At 36.6% G+C, this 17,707-nt stretch overlaps 2 protein-coding genes across 2 annotated transcripts; one reads left to right on the plus strand and one right to left on the minus strand.

Moving 5' to 3' along the window:
• The first annotated feature begins 6,361 nt into the window (after positions 1-6,361).
• Positions 6,362-11,081, plus strand: LOC113283964 (probable WRKY transcription factor 2). Its single transcript, XM_026533340.1, has 5 exons — positions 6,362-7,248; positions 8,233-8,415; positions 8,799-9,682; positions 9,777-9,935; positions 10,224-11,081. The coding sequence occupies exons 1-5, from the start codon at positions 6,814-6,816 to the stop codon at positions 10,822-10,824; spliced, it is 2,262 nt and encodes a 753-aa protein (XP_026389125.1). The 5' UTR covers positions 6,362-6,813; the 3' UTR covers positions 10,825-11,081.
• Positions 11,082-11,332: 251 nt separating this feature from the next.
• On the minus strand, positions 11,333-13,226 carry LOC113283965 (protein WHAT'S THIS FACTOR 1 homolog). The gene has a single exon (XM_026533341.1). It carries the CDS (start codon positions 13,158-13,160, stop codon positions 11,688-11,690), a length of 1,473 nt encoding a protein of 490 aa, XP_026389126.1. The 5' UTR covers positions 13,161-13,226; the 3' UTR covers positions 11,333-11,687.
• Between the last annotated feature and the right edge of the window lie 4,481 nt (positions 13,227-17,707).

Below are 17,707 nucleotides of genomic sequence, written 5' to 3' on the forward strand. Positions count from 1 at the left end.
ACCATTGGGATGAACTTGTACCCTGTGATAATTTCTAGAAAAGAGATAATTTTTATAAGATTTATGGTTTTTTGCGGGTACGAGATTCACCTTAGAAGTCGACAGGCTATTTACTCCATTGATGGTAGAAAAAACCAAATTATGAAGATTAGAGATTTGTTTCCTCCTGGCAAAACAATGAATAGCATAGTAATTCTTTTTCCCATAGAATGTACAGGTTCGTGGAGGAGAAGCAATAACTGGCACCTATTTTAACTTCATAGCCATATGAGAAGATTGTAAGTTAGGTAAACTTTTCTTGAAACAACCTTCTTCTGGAGGACGTCTCTTCATGTACTGTATTTCATGAGAATTAGTTGGTACAAAAGAATTTCTCCGTAAGACAGAGTTTTCCTTTTCCTAGGATCTGCACTGTTCATGGGCTAGAATAAGAGATGCGCCTAGTTTCTCTTTTTCGACACGAAGTCTGTTTAGATCTGATGAATGCGTCTCGATCAAACGTTTTTCTCTAATTGAGTCTTCCTTGACAATATTCTCAAGACTACTAATCTTTTCACGCCGTAGAGTAATTTCTTGGAGAAGTTTTTCAATATTTTTAGAGAAGGACTCAATGATATTATAGAGTTCACGTTCTCGATCAAGAGACTTTTCAAATTCATCAATAAGCTGAGCATGATCATGAAAATCAATGGCCTCAGTAGAATTTTTTGAGATTCCGGTGAGCTCCATTTCAACTTTTGCCATACTGTCAATTGTCTCATTGGAGGGAGAGATGTCAACAATTGATGAAACAACCTTCCTATCTCGAGATTCGGAAGAATCATCTAAGGAGCAATACTTTGAGGTATTCCAAAGACATTTGGCATAGTTAAAAGCTTTAGGAGACATCTTGGTATACGTATATGCCAGAGAAGAGATTCTGTCCTCAGACTCAGATTGCCACAAACACAGACTTGTAAGGTATTTAAACGTATTTGTCTGCTCTGATACCAATTGAAAAGGCGGGGATACAACAACCACACTCAATATTTCGCTTAACAATTTGTATGGACTAACTCCAATATACTTTCAAGAGAATCAACTAGACTCATTCTTAATAAAGTATATTAAAGAGTTATATATCTCTTTCTCGATTCAATTCTCACTCAAGAAAATAGAGATTTGCGAGTCTAATTGAATACAAGAGAAATTACTTGAACGGTACCAAAGACCGATGTTCAGGTATCAATCAATGTAAATCAACAACCAAAGGTTGGATATTCTAATTGATTGATTCAAACACACAACCTATGATATCAATTATATAACAAAACATAATGTGGAAACGAAATAACACAGACACCAGAAGTTTTGTTAACGAGGAAACCACAAATGCAGAAAAACCCCGGGAAACACACACCGTATTAAGCCGCTACAGACACTAGCCTATTACAAACTAACTTCGTTCTGGACTATAGTTGAACCCTAATCAATCTCACACTGTCCCAAGGTACAATTATGCTCCTGCGTCTCTGATCCCAGCAGGATGCTGTGTACTTGATTCCCTTAGCTGATATCACCCACAACTAAGAGTTGCTACGACCCAAAGTCAAAGACTTTAATAAACAAAATTGTATCACACAGAAAAGTCTACGGTAATAGATAAATTTGTCTCCCACAATTGATAAACCAGACTTATATTCCCGAAGAACAACTCAATATTATCAATCACCTCACAATAATCTTAATCGATGCAGCGAAAGAAGATATTGTGGAATCACAAACAATGAGACGAAGATGTTTCTGATTACTTTTATATCTTGCCTATCGGAGATATGAATCTCAAGCCAATCTTTACGATTGTACTCGTAGGATAGAAACAACAAGATCAGATCACACAACTACGAGAAAGTAGTATCGGTCTGGCTTCACAATCCCACTAAAGTCTTCAAGTCGTTAAACTACAGGGTCTCGAAGAAACCTAAGGTTAAAGGAGAATCGACTCTAGATTATACAACTAGTATCACACATAAGGTGTGGGTATTAGGTTTTCCAGTTGCTAGAGTTCTCCCTTATATAGTCTTTCAAATCAGGGTTTGCAATCAATTTTAGCTTGGTAATAAAGCATTCAATATTCACCGTTAGATGAAAACATTATTAGATTCAAGCTAATATCTTTCAACCGTTAGATCGAAAACTTAGCTTGTTACACACAAATGAAATGCACGTTTTAGGTTTGTGTAACCGTACCCAAACATGTACATTTGTTGGTTTAACAATAATTAACCAAATGGTTAGCCATATGAGCACTTTCATATCAACCATATTCTTCTTCACCATAACTAGTTCAAATGACTCAAATAAACTAGTTAGAGAGTTGTTCAATTGCTTAGATCTTATAGAAGTATACAAGACACAATCAAAGCAAAAACGATTTGATTCCCTCGAACCGATTCATGAACTTTATAGCCACGGTTTGTAAATTGCACTCCTTATTTTATATAAGTATAAGTTCACAAATAATCGTCTTTAGAAATAAACAACTCAAGTACTTGGACTAAGTTCGCGGACTTAAGTACCCGGAAGGAGTTTACAAACTCCAGCAGATTTTCTCGGGATGAGAACCTCCGACAGTTCGCAGACTGGGTTCGCGGACTGAGTTCGCGAACTCTTGTTCCAGTTTTCCTGATCAACAAAGTACGCATACTTTGGTTCAAGGAATATGGACTTATACATATATGTGTTGCCACACAATGCTTATATCCAATATTGATTATATAATCTAAACTCTCATTTCAATCATTGTTACATTCTTAGAGGACGTTATATAGTTGTTATTTACAAACCATTTTTCGTCAAAGCCATTTTCAAGTGATTGAAACTTAACATGACTTTTGTCACTAGGTAAAGATGAACTTGGCCAAAGCGAAATCTTACCAACACATATTTCGAGAAACAGATAGGGGAGACAAACTCGGCTCGAAATAGCAAATGTGTATAATCGAAGTCTATATAGAAAAACGACTTTTGTCTCAAGATAAGAGATAGAGTAAATAGACTTTTGAGTGATAGATAAGTTCAAGTCTCCACATACCTTTTAGTCGATGAAGTTCCACCAGTTCCTTGAGTAGTTCTTCGTCTTGTATGATGATCTCCATGGAGTTCTTGAGCTCAACTACACTTTCTATACTATTCCGAGACTTAGCTATAGTAGACTAGAAATCAAGACTTATAGTTTTGATCACTAACATTGACAAACATGTTTGAGATAGCAACACATGCGAGTTCGACCGAGCAGTGCTCTAACAAACTCATCCTAGTTTATCGATCCTTAGTTGTTTCTGAAAATATAGGAAGAACACTACGGACGACAAGTAATCCTTGTTTTCTCCGTCCTGAGATTGGATAATTAAGCTATAAATAGGTCATATACTCGCCAAGCTAAACAAAACTTTCTCGAGCAGCCGTTGCAAACCATTTATCTTGGTTTAGCCGAGGACTGGTCGTGATCATCTTCCCGAAACTCACTTTTAGAAACCTTAGAATCTGTTTTTATCCTTTCACCAATTTTAGTTACCACAATACCCCTTAAAGAACAATCTAAGACATTTTTCAACACCTATCAGTTCAGATTTTTAACCATCAAAGCGGTAAAGGTGTTTGCTTATCTTAAGTGTTTTTTTTTTTTGCCCACTGGAAGCTATTAATGTAATAAAACATATTTCTTTATTTTGGAAAAAAATTAATGAGAAATCTAAAATGATAAATGCAGACCGATTCAATATATGTTCGACCTAAGATTATTAACTAATATGTCAACGAAGTTATTGCAATTACAGTAACCGAAGACAAACCAATTGTGCGTTATCAATTCTATGCATGCGGCTCATTGGGTGTTATTGTTTTTTAATTTTAAAAACGATTAAAATTTGAAACGTATGGTAGTACTACTTATTATTCTGAAAATCAGTTATCGAAAATCAATGATCCACACTCAAATTAACAGATGGTGAAATACACCATGCATCATAAAGTTCAGTCGCATCTCCTCTTGAGTTTTGCATAAGGTTTTTAAGGCAGTTCATGCCCTTTCACGTGACTCATCCTAGTTATACTAAACAATCAGGGAATATTTTTCTATCTCGTCCAACGTCCGCTACAAAGAATATTCTACCTTGTTAACATATCATCACCAAGAATGACTCAGTCACACACAAATGGGAGGTATCAAGTAGGGTTTTGGTCTGGAAATCTATGACACATGTGAAAAATACCCGACCCATTTCTCACTGCAAAAGAGAATAAAGGCGTTGGATAGAAATAAGAAGATAAACTCAACTTAGTTTATCCCTGGCTGTTTTTGAAAATACTGGAAAAGCACTACACACGGAAAGTAATCCATGTTTTCTCCGACCTAAGATTAGATAATTAAGCTATAAACAGGTCATCTACTCGCTAAACTAAACACAAGTTTTTCAACTACCCTCAGTGCAATTCTTTTTCAGAATTTTAGATTTCTTTGGTCTCTCTATTATTCTGTGCTTGCTTCCATAAGACAAATCCTAATTTCTCCTATGACTGAAGCAACCCTTATAAATTATTTATCTTGGTTTAGCCGAGGACCGAACAGTCTAATCCATTTTTCAACACAAATCGGTTGAGATTTTAACCCTAAAGGCAAAGGTGTTTGTTGAGCTTAATTTTTTTTTCTTCTTTTTCCAGCTGGAAGCTATCAACGTACTAAAAGATTTTTCTTTATTTTGGAAACCTTTTAATGAGAAATCTAACGTGATCAATGCAGATCGACTCAGTATATGTTCGATTTAACATTACCGACCAGTATGTCAACGAATTTATTGCAATTAGAGTAACTGAAGACAAGCCAACTGTGCGTTATCAATTCTATACACGCATCTCACTGAGTGTTATTGTTTTCAATTTAGGTGAAATATAATATCACTGAAAAAGTTACTCCCTTTACCCGAATTTCGTACTCAACCGACGAGTACGAAATAATATGAGAATAATCATGTCCGCCAATCTGCTTTGTGGAAAAAGGGCCATATGATCAACCAGGTGGCGTGCCAATTGATGTCTTTCCATTTAGATGTGTGCGTGTAATTTAACACGCAAATCACGTCCCTTTCCGGTGCTATATTGAAAACAAATCTATGATCATGCCACACATATTGCCATAAGAAACCTAAATTTAGTTCAAATCTAACAAAAATGATCCGGTTGTAGCTCAAATTAACTCAAAACTAGATTCATGCGACCGTAAATCCGAGGTGGCTTTCACTAGTGGTAAAGATTAACACAAATTAGTTTATCTCATAACTAATCGTGAGCTAAACACTAGCTTTTAAATACGTGGTACTCTTTTTGTTGCATACGTGGTTTAAACAAATCTGTTTAAAACGGAATTTCTCAAAATTTTCCGGCGAGGCAAACACGTCGAAACCGTACTCCCTAACTAGACTCTCCTATTTTTAGTGAATTCCAATTATTCATCCTCTAATTAATTACACAGATAAATGGCATAAAAAAAAAACACGTAACACGCTAGTTTACACGCTTTCGTTCCCTAGGAGTGGCACCCACCGTTTTTTGATATAACGGAAACATGAAACAAATTGGCTGAATAATATATTATTTTCTTTTTGTTTTTTTATAAAGATTTTTTTTATTAATTATTATATAATTAACTAATTGTAAGCCTAACAAGCTAAGCTCCAAGCATCGTACTACTACATAAATTGAACAGGTTGTCGTGCTAGCCTATCAGTGAGTCTCATGAGAACAAAACCGAGGGAGCGGAAGCGGAATATGTGACTAATGTCGTCGCAAGGGGAACAAGCTAACCCTACGATCCATGTCAAACTCTGTAATATTGTAACATTTAAGACTCGAACCTGGGACCTCCTGGAACGTATGAAACCTCTGTGTAGCACATGAAACCAGCGGGTTCTGGACAAATTGCATTAACCTATAAAATTGTACTACACTCCAGTTTTTAACTTTGAACTCCTGGAACAACCAGTGTAACATCTGAATTTGCCGAATCTAAAATGTCTGCATTTTAAGACTACATTTCGAGGAATTTTTTCTATTATTATCTTCGGAAGAACTGAATTCCGCTGACTAATTCTAAAATACAATGGTCAGTAATAAATGATATTCACGGTCTAAACTAGGCCATCACGTCTTGCCGGGATAATGTTGCTGATGACCAGTGTTGCAAATGATAGGGGTATTTATAGAAAGTACTTAGAAATTGTGGGACCCGCATACGGGTGTATATCAGCGTGCTAAATGACAGTTTGTTTTCTTGTGAATAAATTATTGATTGAAAACAGAGAGAGAAAAAAAAGACATTTTTTTGGAGAGAGCAGCTGATAATAAAATCGGTCAAAGGAATGGAGAAATTCGTCAAACATATCTGAAATTCTCTGTTTTCCCTCTCTCCTCCCCTCGCCTCTCTTTTCTTCTTCTTCTTCTCTGTAAAAAAGAAGAGGAGCTTCTCTTTCCATCGTCGGTTTCAATTCTCAAACAAGAGAGAAAGACTTGATTCGTCCATTCTTTTTTTTCAATTCTTTCTCTCACTTCTCTGTTTCTCTGTTTTGTTTGGGAAATTGAAAAGAGGTTGTTGGGATTTTGAGCCAATTTTTTTTTTTTTTTACAATTTTTTTTTCGTGATTTTTTGAGCTGGATAATCTCTTAAAATTCGTTTGAAATCAAACCCTAGTTATCAATTATTATTGGTTTAGTGGTAATGTTGGTATTTTTAGAATCAAAAGATTTTGGAAATATATTGTTTGTTTTGTTGAGAGTTTAATGGCGGAAGAAGTGGTGGTTAATAGTAACAGAAATGGTGGTGGTGGTGGTGGTGATGAGAGTTTAAGAAGCTTAATAACAACCACCCCCACATCTAAATGCGGTGGTTTGATTCCTGGGTTTTCATCAGAATCTTCATTTTCCCAACTTATGATGAATGGGACTCAAAATTCTGATCCGAACAAAAATGGTGAAAGTAGTATTGGTGGTGGTGATTCAAATGTTGCATCTAGGGTTAATAATGGTGGTGGTGGTAGTAAAAGTAGTATTGCTGAGCGAAGGGCAGCAAGATATGGGTTTAATGCACCAAAGATTAATACAGCTCGGTTTCGATCAATCAGTCCATTATCTTCACCATCTCCTTACATTACAATTCCAGCTGGTCTTAGCCCTACATCTTTGTTAGATTCACCTGTTATGCTCTCAAATTCTCAGGTAATTCGTTTTTCTATTGTATTACATTTGGAATTTCCATTTATTGAATTCTACATGTCTTGATTGTTCTCAATTTCGTATTTGAATGCTCAACTTTGTATTTGATTTACTGTGCAATTGGATATTGAATGCTTGGCTAATAGATTTGTCATAACATTTGCGTCTGTAATGTGGGGTTTGTTTTCTCAAATCATAGCTCTGTGATTTGACATGTTGTCTTTGTGATTTTGGTTTGAGAGGGGTTTTCCTTTTCGTTTCATTTGTAAATTTTTTAATGAATCATTGTAATTTTGTTAACTGCTTGAGATGATACTGGTATCTAGATTTCCAGTTGTGGTTACCACTTGGCATGTGTAGCAGGGAGATGTGAAATTGTTGTTGAATAGATGTGTCACTTGACTAATACAGGTGAAAATGTGATCCCAGTGTTTACCATATAGTAATTGTACTAAAAAATAAAAGGGAAAATTATAATTTGCGACTTGTTTGATTTTCGTTTGAAGGTTCATGTCCTTTGAGTTCTGTCAATGTTGTTATTTGTTCATTCTGTATCTTAATGCATATAATGTTGTCCATTAATGATACGACTTCAATTCTGATTTTACTCATCTAGTATTGTGTCTAATGTTATTCGTTCTGTTGTAAGCCTAGGAGTCGAGGAAGAGTTCACACCATTATCAAACTTTTCAATTGTGTGCTTTAGAAGAAGGAAAAAAACTGTACATTGAACAGTTAATTGTATGTTGTTTCACATTTTCGAAACCAGGAAAAACCTGGTATTTCAATTCAATGTACGAAAAGGTAGGTAGCCAGCCAATGATAGTTGTCATCTTTTAGCGGAGCTTTTCCTACTTCTTTCTGACAGTTTGTAGCAAGTTTTGAATGGCATAAACAGAAAAGAAAAAGCAAATTGTACTTGAAATTTCAAAGCACAGTCATCAAATTTTCTGGAATTCACGCAAGAGTTTACCATTTCTGTCTCAGGCATTACCATCTCCAACTACTGGAACTTATCCATTGCCTTCTCAGAGTCATGAGAGCTCAGTGCCTACCTCAGCAGCTTGTAAGACAGAAGGGGACCAGGATGATGATGTTGATTCTTCGTTTATGTTCAAACCCCATATGGTTCCCGCTCAATTTCAAGGATTTTCTTGTGTAGAAAGCCAGGTAATTAAAATTAAATGCCTTTGTATTCTTTTATTCAATTACCCTGAGTTCTGTACCATATAACTATATAACAGTCCTTTCTCCTTAACTATAATACATTTGGATAAACTACAGATAAATGTCGTTATCACAATCTCGTCTAGATCTTAAGGAAAACATACGTAATTTTCTGTAGAAGATGATAATCTTGTAACAATTCACCATTACTTCAGTATCCTTCTATCTGCGTCAAATTTAATCTTCCATTAAATTATCAGTTTCTGGTTACTTGGCATATGGATATGGTTGAAATCCAAAGAGTAACAAAATATGAAAAACTAAACTCCGCCTCAGTCAATGTGGCGTGTATACCTTGACTAGTGTTTTCTGACTTCTGCGATCAGGTTCAGGATGCGGTGATGGGTGATGGCGACCATCAACTTCTCCCTCCAGTTCAACCACAACTGGGATATGATTCACAAGATCGATTTCTGAGACAAAATATAATAAGGAACTTTGCCTCCAACTCTCTTTCAGATATGGACGTTCCAAATAATGTGATGATGGGTTCGAAGGGCCTTGCTCTAGAAACATCACAATCAGGTGTTGCTACTGAGCGAGCACCTCAGCCTCAAGAACAGGTGATTGGAGAGGATATGGAATCAAAACCGTGTCAGGAAGTGGACCAGAAAGGAACATATTCCACCTCAGGGATAGGGAAGCCAAATGAAGATGGGTACAATTGGAGAAAGTATGGACAGAAACATGTCAAAGGAAGTGTGCACCCTAGAAGCTATTATAAATGCACTCAACCAAATTGTCAGGTGAAGAAAAAGGTAGAATGTTCCCGGGATGGCCAGATAACCGAAATAATTTACAAGGGTGCCCATAATCATCCACAACCTCAACCAAATCGTCGAGCAGGGCTTGGATCGGTATATTCATCTAATGAATTGCATGATATTGGTGAGGTAGAGGGTTCTTATGCCGAAGCCGAGGGAGGATCTTCCTGGAGAAGCTCTCACCCTTACGGCTCTAGGGATAACATTGCTGGTTCTGATTGGAGGACTGATGGAATAGAAAGATCGTCATCTGCATCTGTTGTCACTGAGCTGGATGATCACTTATCACCTGCTCAAGGGAAACATTTAGGTATTCTTGAATCTGTAAGTACTCCAGAGCTCTCATCAACACTTGCAAGCCATGAAGAGGAGGAAGATAGGACAACACAGGGAAGCATATCACTTGGTGATGATGCTGATGATGGTGAATCGGAGTCGAAAAGAAGGTGGGCTTTGGTTTCTTTTGTCTTTTCCATATGCCACTTGCATATTGGCATTAAGTTTTGCTGCTCATTTACACTGTTAATTTGCTTATTACAGGAAGAAAGAGAACTGTTATATTGAATCAAATATGACATCCAGAGCTGTTCGTGAACCAAGAGTTGTCGTCCAGACAGAGTGTGAAGTAGATATACTTGATGATGGTTATAGGTGGCGCAAATATGGGCAAAAAGTGGTTAAAGGAAACCCGAACCCCAGGTACCTTATAAGTTAATTATTTTGTACTCTGTGTATCTGTCAGTTGCATCTGCTGCTCTAACAGGTTACACTCTTTCTTCTTCATGAGAAACAATTGTATTTTTCATGTCTCTAAAGGTTTCTCAGTTGATATAAAAGGCCAAAAGATTGTTGTTTTCTATGAAAAATATGTCATTTTGATTGGGTTTAGGTTTTGAGAGATGTAGTAGCGTTTCTTCTTGTTCATGTAATCAAATGTTTGTCCCTCCAGCTGCATCATCTCTTATCATTTTCACCAATCTACTGCAGGAGTTACTACAAATGCACAAGTGCTGGATGCTCTGTAAGAAAGCATGTAGAAAGAGCTGCCCATGATTTGAAGTACGTAATTACAACGTACGAAGGTAAACACACCCATGAAGTTCCAGTGGCCAGGAATAGCAGTCATGTGAGCGCAAATGGGTCTGCAGGCAATGCTTCAAGAAACACCAGCATTCCGAAGTCCGAACCGCAATATCAAGATCTTGTGCCTCGGTTTGAAAGGAAACCCAATCTCGGCAATGAATTTTTCAAACCGAGCCATCTGGGAGGTTTTCCTAGTGACATGAAGTTTGCGCCTTCTGCGTGCTATGACATGAAGCTTCCACCATTTCAGACTGGAATTCCCTGTGGATCTTTTGGTATGAACTCTAACGTCAATGGAGTTCATTATCCAGCTTCTCTTCCCCAGGTTGCTCCAGATTTTCCTATTTCCTATCCAATAAATTTTGCTTTATCTGCAAACCTAGAATATACCAGTTTTGATTTTAATAATCATGGAAAGCCCGTCACTCCAGTCCAACCGTTTCTTGGTGTTCAGCGGCCTAAGGAAGAAGATACAAATGTTAGGTTTCTGAGGCCGAAACAATAGAAAGATGATTCTGGTTTCGACTCTATGAACCATCTTGCAAATACACCGACTTCAGTTATGTGTCAACCATATATGGGAGGTTTTCCATTGTAAATAGTTGTCTGCAATCTTTTTTTTCCCCTTTCCTCCAAATTCAGAGTCCTCCTTGCATGGATGGATTTTAGTAGATCAATTTTTTTTGTTCAGGAGTTTGACAGTTCTTTTCTAGTTCTTGTGATTATCATTTTAAAGAAACCAAAACAGATTGTTTTTTTCAATCTAAATAGAGAAAAATAGAAAAAACATCAGCTAGTAATTTCTTTTATTCCTTTGGAAATCTTCTTTTGTTTTTACAAGTTCACAGAATTCTGCACTTTTGTGTTGCTTGCATTTTTGTTTTTGCTCAGTTGGAGAGGCTACGTCACCTTGCTACTTCTGCTAATTCGCAACGATTAAAAAAGGTATGAAACCCATGGTAGATCTTAAAATATCTCATTTTTGTACTGCAATAAGTTTGGTAGTCAGCAAATAATCATACCTACAAATATGTCTGTATTTCTTGTTTTGGAGAAAAGTTACAGATACATATAACAACAACATACACCCTTGTGTCTAGCCAAAGGGTGGCAGTTACAATATTGGAATGCCCTCGCGTCTAGCCAAAGCAGCGGCAGTGACAGTATCGGGATGCCCTCTCATTTAGCCAAAGCGGAGGCAGTATTGGTATGCTCTTGCCTGTAGCCGAAGCAGTGGCATTATCAAATCTCCCCCGTATCTACCCAAAGCAGCTGCAGTGGTACTAGACTACCCTTGTGTCTAGCCAAAGAAATTGCAGAAGTCTAATTTAGGCTCCAGAGAAGCGCAATACATTATGTCAGTATGGACTACCACATTTCAATCCTACTCTCACCCTTGGCAGATGCAGCTTCACTTGTCCAAAATTTCCCTTCAACACCAGTATCAAACCCAAGTACATCACTCTCAGTATCATTATCTTCAATGCCATACTCTTCCCATTCATCTTCCACAAACAAATCCTCAAACCCATCCTCATTGTCGTCATCAAATTCTTCTTCCTCTTCTTCAACGTCTTCGCCAATTTCAACATCATCATCATCTTCAAGATAATCAACACCACAAGCTTTCTTCCTTCTTTCTCTCCTCATTTTCTTCCCTTCTCTTACTAACTCAATTAACTTGTCCCTGAACCCCAGCAGTTCATCCTTCTCTATCATCTTCCCATCATCATCATAACTTTCTACCAAGAACACGGAATCTCTCTGCCCTTTTATACTCACATAGAACAGCTCTGGATGTCTTATTAACATTCCTCTCATCTTATTCGATAAACCGAATTCCTTCCTAAAATGTGTTAAATGATCAACCAAAGTTCTCTTCTCTACTGTCATTCCCAAAACCTCCCTCACCAGTGCACAGCTCCTCTTCTCTGCTTCAATCCAATGCGGCTTCAACCCATTCCCAATCTCTCCCACTACTTCATTATACGGCGAAACCTCTGGTAATTCACCAAACTTTATCAGAAAATCTCGATGTTTCCTCTTCAAATTCAACCCTTTCCTCAATTTTAAATGCTTAAACTTCAGCGGCCTTTCAACAATCAACTCCGGGGCATTCTGATTCCGCAATGGCATCGGAATTGCAAGCTCGGGATCCCATGAAACAAGCTCAAGTGCACGACCATACGACGTATCCACAGTCTTGAATCGATCCGGATAACTATTACACAGCCGAGACCGAAAATTAGGTGGAAGACCAAGGTCTGGACCAAGATGAACAAGCTTAGACAATAACAATCTATGGTGAGATGATAACATAAGTAGTTTCTGTAATTTGATAGCTAATGAAGTCGAAATTTCAGATTTTAAGGATAATTCTTGTAAAGCTAAGGCTTTTGCTTTTGGGGTGAGACGAATACAAACAAGGTCTTGATGTGTTGATGAAGATGGGATTGTAAATGTTTGGAAAATTGTTGGGTACCTGTGAATCATTGAAAGGAGTGATCTTGGTTTGGGTACTGCTAAGTATGAACGGCATTTCGATAAGATTTGGAGTTGAATGTAGTGTTGGGGTTTAGATAAGATTAGGGTTTTGAGTTTCTGGACGAATCTGATTTTGTTTTGTTTTGTTACTTGTTTGTCTAAAGATGGGTTTTTTATGATTTTTGATTTGGTTGTAGTAGGAGCAGTACAAGAAATTGAAAGGTTTTTTTTATGGGTTTTGGTGGGTTTGGGAATGAAGGGTTTAAGAGATGGAGGTAATTGGGAGAGTGAAGAAGAAGAAGATTGAAGGAATGGATGAAGATGGGGTTTTGGAGGGAAAGATAATTGAGAGGCCATTGTTTCTGCTGGGGCTTGTTTATTGTCTTCCTCTTCTTCTGGTGTAAATGGATAGATTTATGCTGGTACCCCCTTGTAAAAGGTTCAAGGCACCTCTTCTTTATTTTTTCAGCACAGTTTCCCCTCTTCCTCTAGTGTAAATGGGATTTTTTTTTTTTTTTTTTTGGAAGAGTAGCATCTTTATTAAATAGAAACTCCTCTGGGGTACGAACGCCCCATTGAATCATTCATTACAATTACATTGAGGAAATGTGGGCATGCGTCATCCCAAATAACAGACTGCGTGTTACCTCCTGGTTATAGTTGTTGCTGGTCGATAGCATAGTTTGCCAACTTATGTGCAGCTCTATTTGCTTCCCTATAGTTATGTGTGAGTTTGACCTCTTCAATTTGTCGCAGATGTTGGTTTATTTCTCTGACCATGTTACTGATGATCCAAGATGTTTCGATGTTTTCATGTTGGATTAACTGCATCAAGGAAGTTGAATCTACTTCAAACCAAACTCGGTTTCAGCCATGTGCCACTGCCATGGAAGTAGCAAGATGCAGCGTCAAAGTTTCCGCTACCAGAGCTGTTTTTGTTCCTATCTGTACAACCATTGTCATCACAATTGTTCCCTGGGTGTTTCGGCAAATCCACCCAGCTCCTGCTATCTCTGGTTGTCCGTTTGGTTGTCCTCTACTAGCACCATCGGTATAAACTTTGAGCCAATTCAGTGGTGGACGTATCCATTTCACCCATATAGTTGGATAGATCTCCTCTTTTCTAAATTTAAACTGGTACCCGCTAGCAAAAGGTTTAAAGCACCGTTTTCTTGTTTTTATTATTATTATTTTATTTTATTTTATTTTATTTTAACAAAAGGTTTAAAGCACCGCTTTCTTGTTTTCTTGTCGGTAAAAATTCTTACGTCCGGCTTGTTGGGAGCCTAGCAACAAGACACCAATACCTTTCTCTATCAGTTTATTATTGGCCCTGAGTTCATTTTAGTATGTAGTTTATATTTTTCATTAAAAATAAAAAAAAATCTCATAAATTCGTAAATAATCTAGACATTTCTCGTACATATTTGAGTCATGTGATGTATCCGTACATTTATCGATATCTAAAAAATTAAAAGAGGAAAAAAGAGACGAGATTTATAAATTACCAAAAGAAACAACAACAACAATGATATAGTTAAAAGCAAGAGACAAAACATGAACGTGCGATTAAGGATATAAAAATCAATTGGGGGATATAGATTACTTCCCCCAACCGAATGGATCTGGTAAGGGGTGTTTTTTGGAGGACAAAATACTAAAATATTCTTCCCTCAAAATAAAATCAAAAAACTTAAAATCAAAAAACAAAATCATATCTCACATTTCCATCTTCACCTCTTATTAATCTCTTTTAGGGTTAGGGGCTTTGTTACTCCCCACTCCCTTTCAAATTCGAAATTTTCCCCACTCCATTTCAAATTCTCTTCTCCTTCTCTGTCGGCTCCTCACTTTGAAAACAATTTTTCTTTTTTTTTACATTCGGAAGTGATGAAGACCATGCCGGTAGTGATGAAGACCATGCCGGTAGTGATGAAGACCATGCCGGAAGAGATGAAGACCATGCCGGTATAGATGAAGACCATGCCGGAAGTGATGAAGACCATGTCGGTAGTGATGAAGACCATGTCAGAATTATTATTTTTATATCGCCGGAAGTGATGAAGACCATGCCGGAAAATGGTGCCGGCATGCTTGGTAACTAACATTCCATGTCGTAACTAAGTGCCGGCATGCTCGATAGAAATCTATCAATGTCGGTAGTCAAGTGAAAAAAATTGAAGTTTCCTGAATAATTTATATCATGTGCCGGCAGAGAAATTTAAGCAAAATACTATGCCGGTAGCAGTAACGGCATGCTCGAGAACTAACTAACTGTTCCGGAAGACTGATTAAAACCAGAAAAAAAAATTCAAAACTGCATAAGCTCGGTGGCGGCATGGACGTGGTATGAATACCATGCCGGTATGGATGCTTCCGGCATGGTATTCATACCACGTCCATGCCGGCACCGAGCTTTTTCAGCTGCAAAAAATGGTGGATTCAAAGAAAAAAAAATCAAATTTTCAACCTTTTAGTAGCAATTCTTTCTTCACAATCATCCTCCGTTTTCACCAAAATAATTTCCCTCTCAAATTTTCTTTCCCTCCTTCTACTCTCACTCAAACACAAATAATGACACGCACTAATCATTTATAAAAAACCTTAGATAAGGAGTGACCCTGATTTGATATTTGGATCCAATTTTTATCTTTTTCCTCTATCCCCCAATTGTTTTTTATATCTTCCAATCGCGCGTTCCAAAACAATCATTCTCATGTTTCTGTCAAATTGTGTACATGTCTTTTTACAAGTTTTTTTTTTTTTTTTTTAATTTTTTTCTTCTTATGTTTAAACTTAAAACTCCAATTAAATTAAAACATAAATAGAGATCTCAGGGTACAAGTAAACTCTGAATTTCATAACAAATACACATCTAATCCAATACTAAACCACTTATTATCCATAAAGGTTAACCCAAAATTCTTCTTCCAAAATAACCTTTACACCAAGTAACATCCTATTACTCAGCCCATTCATTCTCCTTCTCAATCTCCAACACTTGTTTTACTAATTCGTGATTTATAATTTTTTGAAAAATATTTGAAATCTTATCAACTTCCTTCTTCTGAACAATTGCGAAATTTTCAATGGATTTTTGGAATTTTGTTAACATAAAACCTGACTTTTTAGCTTATGGAGGTTGAGTGTTTTCACATATTCTAACAATACTGGTAGATAGACGAGAAGAGGAAGCAAAACTCATATGTGGGTTTGAGTTTATAACAGTAGAGCGTTGTTTTGGGGATCTCCTTAGGGCACCCATACCTTGAGTTGCGAGAGGGGATTAATATCATGGTTTCGAGCAAATATCTTAGTCTAGATAAGACCACACAAGTTTCTCCTCCCTATGATGAAATTAGGATGATAATAGACATCAATATTTTCTTCGGTATAAGTCTCATACTTGTGGAAACCCCAATTACCAGTAAGTTTGGAGGTGAAATCCTTGTAACTCTTTCCGAATCTAATATAAACCACTTTTAATTTGGCCGACTGGCTTCTTCAAATCCTCTTCCAACTCATTGACTGGTTTATTACAATGCCACCTTGATCGTAAAACGTGCACCCAAATTTTCCAGATATTACCCAGTCATGGAAATTACTGATAAGATGACCTTGAGGTATATGTTTAGAGTTCTCTACAACTGCAAATGTGGCGGAGTTTGTAAGAGTGCATAGAGGTAATACTAGAGAAAGTGGAGGAAGAGGATCAAGAGCAGTTTCATCTTCCATCTCAACTTCATGATTATTCTCAAAATTATTTCTCACTTCTAGGGGATAAAGTGAGACTCTCATCCATGGTTTCAGCTGGGTTGTGGTGGTGTTGGTTGTGATGATGATGATTGAAAAAAAGAGAATGATGGTGTAGAGTTTACAGGGGAAAAAACCCTAGAGTTGAGGACAAATTTCATCACAACAAACTGTTAACATAAGAAACTAATGTTTAAGAGTGACCACTGAAATCAGTTGCAGAAGGGAGAAAGTCCTTTCACCTGTACAACAAAAATTCTAAGTTTTCCTTAAATCATATTACATTTTAATGGTTGTGACTCTTCATAAAAAGCTATATATTCGACGAATTCTTTACTCAAACTCTAATGGAGATTTTTTTTTCATTTTAAGAAGCTAATGAAATATTTTTCTTAATCATATCTAAATCCCATATGTGGCATAGAACATTAATATAAGGAACAAACAATGTTTCAGAATAGAGTTTTTTCGGAAATTTTAGATTGTTATATGAGATGAGTTGTTATATTCATGAAAACTGGGTTTTAGGGGTTCAATAATTTTTAGGATTTACAGAGTTACAAAAGGTTATAATGCGTGATTCTTCCTATCCTTTTAAATCAATAAGAAGTAGAGAAGTTGAACTTCGTACATGTATTCAAGAAATTTGATACTAGTTTAGACCATAACACCGGAAAGGTTAATTAAACAACTTAATCTTTCGATACTATAAGAACTTTGTGTCAAGATTAATAAGGATTCATGAAATTCATGAATCTTTTTTGTGATCGCTTTGACATTGAATTTCAAAACTTTATGTGATATGTGTATGTGTTGGTTATTGGTTTGAATTTGTTCTCACTTTGTTACTGATTTTCATAGAAAAAAACGTAAAGATACAATATGTAATGTTGTATTTGATGATTGATGCGTGTTGTAAGGGAAACAAATTACTCAAGACATTTCCTAACAGTGTACTAGTAATATAAAGGTAGTAAGGATCGTTCTCATAGAGAAATATGTAATTGAGATGTTAATTAGATTAACAAAATTGTATAAAAGCAAATCCCAGGGGGAACTGGTTGGATATAATTAGCTAAAACAACTATAAGAATAAAGAGATGATTAAAAAACCTTTTATTAGAATTAATCATCACCAAATGTAGAATAAC

Source organism: Papaver somniferum, chromosome 5 (genome assembly GCF_003573695.1).
Source record: "Papaver somniferum cultivar HN1 chromosome 5, ASM357369v1, whole genome shotgun sequence".
Taxonomy (NCBI): domain Eukaryota; kingdom Viridiplantae; phylum Streptophyta; class Magnoliopsida; order Ranunculales; family Papaveraceae; genus Papaver; species Papaver somniferum.